The sequence below is a fragment of the Fulmarus glacialis genome, unplaced genomic scaffold (assembly GCF_000690835.1).
Source record: "Fulmarus glacialis isolate BGI_N327 unplaced genomic scaffold, ASM69083v1 scaffold1004, whole genome shotgun sequence".
In the NCBI taxonomy this organism is placed as follows: Eukaryota; Metazoa; Chordata; class Aves; order Procellariiformes; family Procellariidae; genus Fulmarus; species Fulmarus glacialis.
Window position 1 is genome coordinate 1 of NW_009207199.1, and position 12469 is coordinate 12469.

The window sequence follows — 12469 nt, forward strand, 5'->3', positions numbered from 1 at the left end:
TGGCAGGTGCCTACACCAGGTCATTGCCTTAGCAGTGGAGGAACAGGGATGCAGTGGACAGCAGCCCAACAGTCCCTGCTTTACAGGGTATTAAAATAACCAGGGGGTTATCTGGCCAGGAGGAAGCCAGCCTGCCCAGAAAGGCACATGGCGTTGTGTCTCCGTCATTACAAATAGATAAAGACCTGCCGTGTGATCCAAATTGAGTAGAGGGTGAGAATTACTAGACACCCACTGCATGGCCACAGCTGCACCTCCCTGCATGGACCAGGCATGACCCTGACCCCTTGCACCCAGGTGAGCAAAGGATTCACAAGGGCCCTGGAAGGGACTCCTGGTTTGAGGGTGGTGTCTGAAGCAGAGTGTTACAGCATGCTTCCACCTTATTAGCCCAAGGAAACTCAAAAAGGTCCTTTCACAAAAAAGTCTTCATACCTGCTGGTCAACAGCCACAGCATCTAGTCCATTATACATAATATTGACCCAGCCATCCTTGGAAGCCAGGACAAAGAGGGACATCAGAGCCTGCAACATACAAAGCAAAGCAGATGTGGAGCAGATGTATCTGGCAGGCTGGGAAAAAATCGTGAGTTTACACTCTAACACAAACAAAATTGAAATACTCTTCCTGCCTGTGTCTCTGCACACATCAAAACCTGTTTCTTCCCCCGTGGAGGAGAGGGAGGGGGGACAGGAAGCCATGTGCAGCCAGACCCACCAGAGGAGAGAGGTCGTGAAGAACATCTGCTTCGTGGCAGAAGGAAAAAGAAAATCAAGCTCTCTGCTGCCACCACTTTTCTCTCCCCCGCAACCTGTAAGCATCATCCTGATACCAACCCACTGGAGACACAGCTTCTGCATGGATACCCATGCCAAATAACCGCCTCTCCTGACCCAGGGATCAAGCTTTCCAGGCATTGCATCTGTGCCCCGGGGAGGGGTACTTATAGGAGGAGACGAGCCTTGAGCTGCATTCCCATCAGAGACAGAGGCTGCAGGCACACTCACCTGTCCCAGGTTGTCAAAGTTATACTTGTGGTGCACCCACTTGTAGTTGGCAGCCATGCAGTCAGACCGGTTGGTGATGTTCCTGATGTCGACTCCCAGGCAGTGGTAGAACTTGCCCTTGAAGAGCTGCAGGAGGGGAGTGACCCCATCAGACCCTTTCCCCCCAGGGTCCCCCATGCTCCCTGGGATGTGCAGAAGCTCCTGAGTTGCTGAGTGGGCTGCAGGGCTGCAAGCCAGGTGGAGCCGGACAGAAGGGGAGGACCATTTCACGGCATATGCTCACACATTGCTAAGGAGCCAGGGCCACCCTGATAAACCTACACCTGGCTTTTCAGCCTCCTCCATTGCCCCGGGCCAGCAATGATTGTAAGCCCTCACCATCTGACAGCTGTTAGGGCAGCCTTTCTGGACACAATTAGAGCCACCAGCCTAAAATGAAAAAAATCTTCTATTCAGTCCCCAAGAGTAACCTCCCCTGCTTGCTTCCCAGTTACTGAGAGAGCTGATGGGAAAAGAAGATCTCATCTGAGGGTGAAGAACCAGAAAAAACATCCCCTGCTTCTCAGATGCTTTTTTTTGCAAAGCTGCACTGCACTGCTGTGGCTCTTCTGCCCAGGGCTCCTTTCCCCATATGGAAGGTACTGGATTGTGCATTTGTACAGATGCATCAGAGCAGACTAAGTATAGCGCATTCCCCGAGATGGAAGTAACGCCCACACCCTTGCTCCTCTGCAATGCAACAACCGAAAATAAAGAGGATTAAACAAAGAAATAAAAGAAGGTCGTGGGTGGATTTAGGGCTCAGAGTGAGGGGGAGAAACAGAGCTGACTGGAGGCAGGGTTCGTGCAAGCAGGCGCTGAGCTGCTTGCTCTTGTGGTGTGGCATGGACGTACCCAGCGAGCTCTGTGCTATGCCAGCCCTGGGCTCTCCCTGTAACACTGATCCAACTCCTGCCAGGCGTGAGCATTAACTCCTGTCTTGCACATCCAGCAATGCCTGCACTCGCTGAGCACATGGCTGTCTTTGCCAAAGGCTGCAGGGACATTGTGGTGGGAGACAGCTCATGGAAGAGGGCAGCTGCAGAAATTTTCCTGGCTTGCCTGTCCCTCTGGTTCTGCTCGGTTCCCTGTACCTGTACCTGGGGGTACAGGTGCCCATGGTAGGGGTGGGGACACGGGGGCTGTTTGATGGGCAGTAATAACCCTACCTGCACACCCAGGATGCCAAAGATGATGAAGAAAGCGCAGCAGATGAGGACGATGTTTCCTATGGGCTTGAGGGAAGAAATGAGCGTCTCCACCACCAGCTTCAGGCCAGGGGCTCGGCTGATGACTCTGGAAGGGAAGGAAGGGGAGGGGTGACAGAGGGACAGGGCAGGGATGTTTGGCCTAAGCTAAGCGTTTTCAGCAGCAACGGACCCCTGCTCTCCCTGTGCAGTGACCTATCAGTGGGGATCACTTTCCTGCAACCAAAAAGCCTCTTCTCTCCCATGGGTTTGTTGTCTGACGAGGTACCTCCAGGGCCAGAGCTGAATGGCCGAGGGGAACCTCCCTGTGGCTTGTGGCAGACCACACTTTGCCTGGCACAGTGGGGTCTGACTCTGGGACCCTTCCTGGAGGGGGCGGTGGGAAGAGGGGGCCAAGCAGGGTTCAGTGGGGCTCTGACCGGAGGGGACGTAAGGTGCGCAGCAGCCGGAGGACCCGCAGCACCCCCAGGATTTTGGCACCGCCAGCAGAGGCCACCGAGACCACAATGTCAATGAGAGACACGAAGACCAAGAAGCCATCCAAGATGTTCCAGCTGCTGCGGAGATAAGCCTGATCTCCAAAATATAGGCCTAGAGAGACCACCTGCAAGACAGGGGAGAAGACAAGGGGTTAAATGGCTCCTCTCCATGTTGCCTGGTAGAAGGCTGCTATGGAGAGAGGGGGAGGATGGGGAACAGTTATCAACTCCATGTGACACTGGCGTGTCATCTCATCATCTTTTCCTTTCACCTGGAAGGCTATGAAAATGTCTTTGGGGAAAGTGGTGGCACATAACTCCAGAAATAACAGAGCCATGGTGTCTTCTCACCTTTCCTCTGCCTCCCTGAGCAACAGGACACTGTAAGGAACACACAGGAAACCTTTCCCTGACATACCACAGACCTGGAGCAAGTCTCCCAGTCCGGAGATCACCTGGGAGGTAAAATCGGGCACCAAAACCCACATTTTGGCTCCTAAGGGAGTGGTTCGACTCTCAGCAGTTCTCAACACCAGCAGGTTCTACAGACATCGCTGGCCTTGGGGAGAGCTGAACACCCTGCAAATCATGGCCATAATTTAGGTATGAATTTTAGGGGATTTAAGTTCAGGCACCCAGTTTTGAGATTGTCTTTACCCAGTTTTGGGGCTCCTTCCCAATCACAAGAGGGGAATAACAAGATTGCCCTATTGTCGCAAAGTACTTAGACACCTATTAAATAATTATCTCAACTAAGAGCATGTTATTCATATTGTTGTTATTTTCCCCATTCTTGCTCCAGGAGGAAGGGAATGGACATTTGGCGTTATTGCAAAATCCATACCTGGAGGCCAGCTATTCCTCCCAGATACTAAAATCCCTTTGGATTTAAAGCCTAGGATAAACATCCCCTCCATGCCTGACAAGAGGGGACTCAACCCCAGGCAGTATCTGCCTTTACCAAGGTAGAGGGAAGGATTGGCACACTGAAAAGATGGAGAGATTTTAGAAGGGTGCTGAGCAAACACGAACCATGTTGTTCCTGACACTGGGAAAAGGCTCTGAGCTGTTCATCTCCACAGTAACTTACCTTCAGTGTCATCTCAGCTACAAAAATTGCTGTGAAAATGTAGTTGGACACAGTGAGAAAGATTCTCTCCTAGAAAAAAAACAGAAAAAGGCCTTAAATATATCTTGACTTCTTCTTGATCTGAAAGTTGGGGAAATAAGAGAGGTGCCTTTGACAAAGGTCAGTGCTGGGCAGCTTTTAGCTCACACACCCTGGCTCAGCCCTGTGTCACAGCTGGGACAGGATCCTACGCAACTCTGCAAGAGCACAGTGGATGGGATTTGCAATGCATCTTGCAAATCTGGTTTCAAGGATCTCTCTGTCCTGTTCTGCCAGTGCTGTTCAGTCCTGACCTGCTGCGCTGACCTGGGACTCCTTCCCAAAGGGCTGCTGAGCGCAAACCACTGGATTGTGTGTAAGTGCAGTAGAGTCTGGGAGTTAGCTAAGGCAGACATGCAGAAAAAGCCATTTCACTTGCCAGCTTGAGCCATCTCCAAGATAGCTCAAAAGCAGCATACATGAATGATGACATGCCATTCCTAGAGAATGGAAGTTACTTCTGTCCTTTAGTTCCCAGTCCCTGTCCCTTTTGCCAGTTGTCTCTTAACCGCAGGTGCCTGGGGGACTCTTTTACTCTCCAAGAGGGAGGGAACTAGGGTTACTGTATTATAAAGTGGGTTGCCCCATTATAAGACCCTGCAGGGGAAGCACACGCTATGTGAATTACTAATACTTGGGCATTTGAATAGATGAGTGGGAGCTGGTGTTTAATGCTGAAGTTCTTCCAGAGGTCATACCAGTGCCAGGAACACTTACGAACCTCTGTCAGAAGTTGGGCTAAAAAGCAGGTGGGAGGAAATGGTGCTCACCGTGCTTCTGTGTTCAATCTGCGGTCTCTCCAGGGCAATGGTGATGCAGTTCAGGAAGATGAAGGCCAGCACAACATAGTCAAAGAGCTTGTGGGCAATGACGGTTTGGCAGAGGAGGCGAAACCTGCAAGAGAGTTCCAGTAGGCACCTGTGCCTTGGGCAGAGCAAGGTTAGGACCTATGAGGACAGAGAATTGAGAGGTCTGGCCAAAACTGAGTTCTGACATAGCAGCTTTCCTATCACTGATACTGATGTCCCTCGCCATGGCAATATCCCAGGGTGGCCCATGGTCACACAGGGAGCCTGGAGCAGAGCAAGGGCAGAGCAAGGAGCTGAACCTTCATCCATTGCCCCAGTGCCAGAGTGTTTTTCTAACCACTACGGCTCTGTGCTCCTCTCTTGCCCTGTAGAGAAGAGGCTAAGTTTCAGTTTTCCTCCCAAACTCACACTTCGTACCACCCCAGGGCAAAGAGGCCACATACTGAAAGCTGAGGAGAGGCAGGTAGGTTGGCTGTCATGGGGACCACACTTCTGTCCATTCTGAAAGACACTGTACCTATGGGCATAGGTGTCACACAGAGCAAAGAGCTCTCACCTGTAATGAAACCCCCCTTCTTTTCAAGGGGCGATGTACATGGGTGAGAATACTGTTGGCTGGAGTACACGGACATTTTCTCCTGATGGGAAGACCCCTTTAGCAGGAAGAATTTAACCCAAATTTCTTTTTTTCAGGCAAGAACAACTCTAACTTTGCCCTAAAAGGTGTGATATGACTGCTGATAAGTTGGTACTGGGACTGAAAATGAAGTGGAGAGACTCTTCTGGTACCAGGGGAGCAAATATAAGTATTATGGAATCATTAATAATACATTCCTTCTCCTTTTTGGGTTAACGTTAGTATTCCCTGCCTCGCTTTGCTATAAATATTTATGATTACACAAAAGAAAAATGGGATGCTCCAAAGGGAAGGAAAATCACAATAGCTATTTAGGATTCTCATCCTTCCTTTCATCTCCAGAATCAAGGAAGAGAACTGTTGTTTGGCTGTAGAAGGGAAGATGGAGGAGATGAAACACATTCCCAGCTGGTAAGTTTAAACTTGCAACCTAACATGCAGCTTAGGGTATGTGGCCAGCATGACAACAGATTCTGCCCCATCTTCTCAACCCTTTCATGGCAAAAACTGCACAAACCTGTTTTGTGGAGAGAAGAGATATATGGACCAGTCTTCCCGTAACTCACACCAGTCTGGCTTATAGACTTCCATCATCTTCCGGATGCGAAAGCACAGGCTCTGGAGGGATGCAGCAGAAGCAAGTGCCACTGGTTACCCTCCCACTTGCCTGAGAGAGGCACTCTTCCTTTCACATCTGACCCCAAAACACCACTACCTGCAGTTCCCCAGGTGCACTACCTGCCTTTCTTCAAGCCCCCAAATGAGGAAATGGACTCAAAGAGCAACAAGCCACTGAAAAGGAGGAAGGAGCTGCTTTGCCAGGGCCTCTTTACCTGTTGGCATCTGGTTTCCTCCCCAGATCATTACAAATAAAACTGCTGGTGTCCTTTTTAGAGCAGGATGTTGTCCATGATGCCTTCTCAGAGCTGTTGGAGTGGCTCTGTTACACGAGGACAGTGCTTCCTTGCTACCTCAGCTAAATGAGAGGCCAGGACAGGAAGGCCTTCTGTTGGCACTTGGGCTCAGAAGCGATTTAATTTCATACAGCATATACGTCTGTTCAAATTTCTACTGACCCTCCCTCCATTTTTTCCACCCTTTGATCTGCTCACAGATTGGGCATTACGGTCTCCCAGGCTGGCACCACAAAACTCACTTGCTTTGTCACTTGTGCCTGTGCTTCCTGCTCTGATCTGCTGATGTTCCCCATGCAAAGCTCTCGCTGCTCACACAGCCTGACTTTTCCTAGCCTGTAGAAATCACTGGCTGCACTGCTCTGAAATAACAGCCCCGAATGACCACGCACGTGCCTTGCATCTGCCTTCCTCCCACCATCCACCCGTACGACTGCCTTGCAGGCAGCCTGGCAATGTGGTTTAAGCTTGTCTGGGCCTAGAAGGTCCCATCCGTGTTCAATGTTGTCCTCCAGCTGTACTTAAAGCACCTTTGCAAGCTCTCCCATCCACGTGGCAGGGAGACTGAAACTTGAGGATGGATTTGGGGTTTCCCACAGCACTGCGGTGTAACCCCAGGTTCCCTCCACCAAGGACTCACATAATCTATTTCTTCATCATCCTCTCCCCGTTCCTTGCGGTTGTTCATCTTTGGGAAGATCTCCTTGGCAATACTGGGCATTTTGCCATTGCAGTCTTGATGCTCGCTGGCCCCGGACGCTGCTCCCAGCTTACGGGTCACTCTGTGGACGGATGGGACCGAGGCCAACTCCAGCAGGTCACAGGCGCCTTTGTTGTCCAGGGAGAGCGTTCGGCGGTGATGAAACACCCTTCCTGCCCCATCCGGCTCCCCATCTGCTGCCCTGTGCCTTTCCCCAGACAGGAGGGATTCGTGCTCAGCGGAGGGAGGTTTGTGCTTCAGGCTGTGTCCCCGGGCCAGGCTGTTCCAGCTGGAGCGACGGCTGCCCCAGGCCCCGCTGCGGCCCCAGGCACCATAGTGGGAACTGCGGGAGCTGGACTGTAAGAGAGCGGGATGGCGACTCAGCGACTCCGGGCACAAGGAGGGAGCATGTGATCCTATCTCAGATCACAGACTTCTCCCTGCACCCCTAAGCCAGGAGGTTGCCATTTTTCAGCCGTTGAGGAAGTGGCATGGTGGGAATTTAGCAGCAATCCCTGTAAATCTGACAATAAATTGATAATGAGTTAGCAATGGTGTTGGCTGTGATTACTTTATAGCACCATCTGTGTGCAGAGCACTTACAGGGAAGGTAAATAATAAAGCCAAAGGCCAGGTGCCTGATGTTGTTACTTACACCAGCACAGAGCAAGAATAAAGCTCTCCAAAAATTTGATTGGCAGCTTTTTATGCTGCCCTGGGGTAAAGGATAACACAAGGTACAGGGTGATGGATAATCTGACACACCATCTTTGAGTACAGTCTTAGAAAAAGGAAGAAATGAGAGAAACAGGCTTGTTGGTTACAGTCTAGTCCAACTTATCATGTAGTACGTGGCTGCCAGCACTCCCTGTTTAGAAATAACAGGGGTATGAACCCTTTAAGCACTGACGCACCCCCCCAAAGCTATGTGTGTCAGTGGGTAGAAAGCCCAAAAGCTGATGTTACAAGGTGGACAGGTCCGAGATGCATTGGCTGGACAGCCAGCAGTGCTTGGGGAAGTGCTAAGGGGCAGCAGGACCTGCTATGGGGAGCTCCAAGTCAAGATTTCTCTCTTCATTGTTACAAAAGCTTCCAGAAAAACCATCTGTTATGGGATTTGACAGTTCTGGCATCACCCAGATATTCCTATGCTCTTAACTCACTCAGGGTTATCATTTTGTGTCCTGTGCTCTAGGAAAACAAGGAAAGGGCAAGAGAACAAAACGTGTTTCACTCTAAGAGGGAGCCTCTGTCTTCTTGGTGTTCCCCCTCTCCCACCAGAAGAATATAAAAGAGCTGAATCCCACACTCAATGGAATATAGATCAATAACCTGGAAATAGATGTCAATAATCTGGAAATTTAGATAAATAATGTGAACTGACCTGGCTTTCTAAAGACAGGCAATGTGCTTGTGTTAGAAGCCTACAGCAGCAGTGCAATCATCCACAGCAATCCCCAGATGATGGCAGAAAGACAACAGAGTGCTTGGGCTTCAAAAGAAGAGTATGACACACATTTCTACTCACTCACTCACCAAGGACCGCTGGTCATAGGTCATCCTCCCCAGGGACATCACACTGCTCTTCCGGGAGCCAACAGCAACACGGATCTGGTCAGGCTGCAGGGAGTTGCGCGAAGAGTTGGTGACGCCCCCAGCAGCTACTGGTGGGTTGGAAGAGGGCAAGGATGGGTCCAAGTGTCCATTAGGTGTCACAGGAATTGCACAGAGCTTGGGATCTGGGTGGAAAGACACAAAAAGAAGAAGAAAGAGAAAAGAAGAAGGTGGGTTCCTCACTATCCAGTGACTGCTTTGATGTCTAAGCTGTTTAGCATGTTAGCAGCAGCTAACAGAATATTAGCTATTTAGCATCAATCAACATTGATTCCTTCTGATTTAGGGTGTTGTGGCAAAAGCAGTGCAAGCTGGGAAGACTTTGAAGTATTCTCCTCTGTCCCCAAAACTGATGGCAGCACTCCTTGGGGCCAGACAGACGAGCAGAGTGCTGGTCAGGCAGACTCAGGCCAACAGGCAGAGCAAGAAGCCAAACCCTGGCAGCAAGGGAAGGAAAGTATGCTTCTGCATGCCAAGAACAGACACCTGCATCTTCAGGTCTGAACAAATACCATCGACTGTCAGACTGGCTATTTAAAGCAGTTAGGCTGAGACACTGAGGAATAGACTAAGATGTGGGGAGACCCGCAGCCATCCATGTATTGGGGTCACCTTTAAATTCCTGCAATCATACTCTTCATCCCAGTCTATCCTACTACACTGTGCCTCTTCAAATGACTGATCATTGACCTTAAAGATCCAGGACACCTTTGAGGGGTATATTAGGTGCTGTGGACTACCATCAGCATTTGTCGAGATGGATGGAGAGGATGGGGTACTGGATTTTAATACTTGAAAGGACTGGAACATTTTTGTTTGACCTATTGCATAATGAAGGTCACATATCCTCACCTGCATGCAGTGTCACAGCCGTGAGTGAACCAACAGGCTCCGTAACCTCTTCCCCATCTGCCCTCCTAGGATTTTGGCTGCCTACATTCAAGGTAAGCTCTGATATGGTGCAGCTATGTAACCCTGGATCAGACTGCTGTGACAACAGCTAAGTTGCAGGAAAGAGCTGTGACAAGACAGTCCTGGAGCTCCTTGCTGTGGGAGCTGCATTTAAGCTCAGACATGTGCCTGTGGTCCTTGTCTGGGTTATGCTGTGAGTATGCTCGTGCCTGTCCTTGCACCCCATTGATCCTGATCTTGTCTTGCTGACTGAACTTCTTGGCTTGACCTCAGACCTGCCTCACCACCGTGGACTTGCCTGGCAATCACTGAACCATTGGCTGACCCTGGCTAGTGTCAGTGGACCTGCTCTGCTCACCTTGTGCAAGTACTGTGCCTTTGTTGGTGTGGTCCCTGCCCTCCTGTCTGGCTGTCCCTCCCCCTCAACTCCTGGCTCGCCATCCATTGAGGAGCAAGCTACTCTTGCTGCTCCCTGCCACCAAGTCCTGCCTGAAGTATAATACCTCTTGTAGAAAGACTTGCAGTCTTCGAGGAAAGACTTTGAGGGGTGAAGACCTTACCTGGCAGTTTGTAGGCAGATTGTTCCAACAGTTAATTATCTTTCCTTAAAATATGTGGGTTTTTTTCAGTCTGAATTTGTCTAGCTTCAGCTTCCAACCTTTACAATCTCATTATGCGTTTTTCTGCTCAATTAAAGAGCCATCTACCATCAGAAATCTCTCCTTATGGTTGGCACTTACAGAGTGTGTCATCAAGTCACTTCTCTGTTTTCTTTAAGCTTCGTTAGCCTCTCGCTATGAGGCAAGACTTCCAGATTTTTCCGAGCTCTTTTTAATGTGTTGGTATCCCCTATCCAAATGTGGGTCTCAGATTTGGACACAGTGTTCCTGAAATGGTGCCCCTGAAGCTAAGCAGAGACAGTCTTACTTCTCACTCCTAGTTGCCATTCTGTAGGTCATTCAAGAACTGCTGCCCTTAGCTATCACATTCCTCAAGATGCCAACATGGCTCTGTTTTTCCACAGATAACACCACAAACTAGCACAAAGTTCAAAATGAAAACCACTAAGTTCTTGGAGATGGGAGTGAATTTTTTGCAGAATCTGCTTTCAGATTTCTCACTAAACAGCAATGGGAGATAAGCAAATAAGGCTGTTTGAGCTATTGTACCTGAGCCTTCCTGGACCTCTTGGAACTGATCTAACTCCTCCACATTGGATGAACTTGGATCTTCATCTGAGTACGACCGGTTGGCATCACCCTGGAATACACAAATTTAGAAGCTGGGAACTCGTAAACAGAAAAGACCATTTGTTCTTGTCTTTCATTGCTAGAACAACTGTAAAATTCTCCTTGGCAGCCAGGCATCAGTGTGATCACTGGTAAGAGTCTCGTGTGACCTGGGATGGCTGACGTACTGTGTTCTTGCTTTTGGAGGGGCAAAGGACTCACCCTAGTAGGGTGTGGTCTGTTGCATAGGATGGAAATTGTGAACTCCCTTCTGGTGGGCTTGTCTCTTTCCTTGCAAGGATCAACACTATCATCTTTTCTTTTTAATGAAGCCCACCCTAACCTTAACAAGGCAAATGACAGAGATGTGATACTTTGGGAGTCCTCCACCCCAGTACCCTCAAAGTGTCTCAAAGGTCCCCTTCTTAGCATGTCTATTCCTCCTCCTGATGAGGCCTTGGTGGCAACTCACCTCAGCCTGGAACCCCTCCACGAGAATGGCCACCAGCAGATTGAAGAGCACGTAATTGCCAAACGTCATGAGAGCCACAAAGTAGAGGGATGCCCATGGCGAGGTGGAAGCCATGCCATTATAGAGCACAACATTCCAGTCCTCCTGGGTTAGGATCTGCAACCAGGCGCAGAAGCCACATAAACATGAAGGAAGAACACAAAGGGGATTCTCAGAAAAGGACAGTGAAAAGATACATATCAGGACCACATCAGGCTCTTAACTTCTCCATAACCACACACCCACTGCCCGCTGTTACTGTCCAGCCATGGTACTGCCCCGACAACGTTAACTGAGCAAGAAGAAACAAGAGTGACCATGAGGGCAGTCATGTGCTGAGGTGACGGTGTTAAACATGGGAGTTGCCACAACAGGAGTGACCTTTGCAAACTGTCTCCTAGGAAGGAAGGAGCGCCCCTGTCTGAGAGATACACCAGTCATTTGGTTATAACACGCAATTGTTCTTCCTCCAAACACCACATACTGGAGCCTTTTGTGCTGCCTTTTGTGCTGTCAGGAGCAAGTGCAATGCTCCGCAATGAGAAAAAGCACCTCCTGATCCTCTTCACTTTGCCCTGGCCCACCCATAGAGAGCAAAGTGGGCTCACCTGGAAGACGGTGACGATGGCCCACAGCAGGGAGTCAAAATTCTTCCGGTCAGGAACTGTATCTCCTGTGTCTGTCCTGAGGCTGAACTTGCAACCAAAGATGTGCATTCCCAGGATGCTGTTGGGACAAGAAGTGGAGGTGGTGTCAAATATAAATATCTGCCACCAAAACGAGCTCGTCAGAATCACTCTCTTTTCCTCCCAACAATCTAATGTAACACCACAGGAGAGAGGGGTAGAACAACACAGCCAGACCACTGGGACCTATCCATGAAGAAGGACCTGTGTATTGCACCCCTATAGCACACCAAAAAACCTTGCTTTCCATCTGTACTGCCTCAGAGCTCACGTATTCCCTCCAACCTATCCTTCAGATCTGCTCTCTCTATCATTCTTGTTTGTTCTCATTTTTCTTCATCTCCCTACCACTGCATCCATGGGATGCACTGACAGACTTTCTTGGTTGCTTCCTGCCGCCCTTCTGCCAGATTCAGTCTCCAGACTGAACTACTCCTGCAGCCAGTGTTGATTACCAAGAGACTGCACCTATCCTGCAATGGGACATTATGCTCAACGTGCACATTTGGTGGCAGTATTTCTCCACCCCGTCCAGGCCAAATCTTCAGCTGCTGA

At 49.7% G+C, this 12469-nt stretch overlaps 1 protein-coding gene across 1 annotated transcript in view; it reads right to left on the reverse strand.

Annotated features, from left to right (window-relative positions):
* Window positions 1-435: 435 nt before the first annotated feature.
* The window catches only part of CACNA1I (calcium channel, voltage-dependent, T type, alpha 1I subunit), a gene marked incomplete at its 3' end in the record, with an annotated part of 69337 nt that continues 57303 nt past the window's right edge, over window positions 436-12469 (reverse strand). The window contains exons 11-22 of the mRNA XM_009575984.1: window positions 11837-11954; window positions 11190-11345; window positions 10658-10748; window positions 8499-8701; window positions 6903-7319; window positions 5866-5966; window positions 4673-4796; window positions 3825-3893; window positions 2675-2859; window positions 2217-2343; window positions 1009-1134; window positions 436-525 (exon numbers count right to left, since the gene is read on the reverse strand). Of these exons, the coding sequence (XP_009574279.1) occupies window positions 436-525; window positions 1009-1134; window positions 2217-2343; window positions 2675-2859; window positions 3825-3893; window positions 4673-4796; window positions 5866-5966; window positions 6903-7319; window positions 8499-8701; window positions 10658-10748; window positions 11190-11345; window positions 11837-11954 (1807 nt within the window). The remainder of the gene's footprint in view (window positions 526-1008; window positions 1135-2216; window positions 2344-2674; window positions 2860-3824; window positions 3894-4672; window positions 4797-5865; window positions 5967-6902; window positions 7320-8498; window positions 8702-10657; window positions 10749-11189; window positions 11346-11836; window positions 11955-12469) is intronic.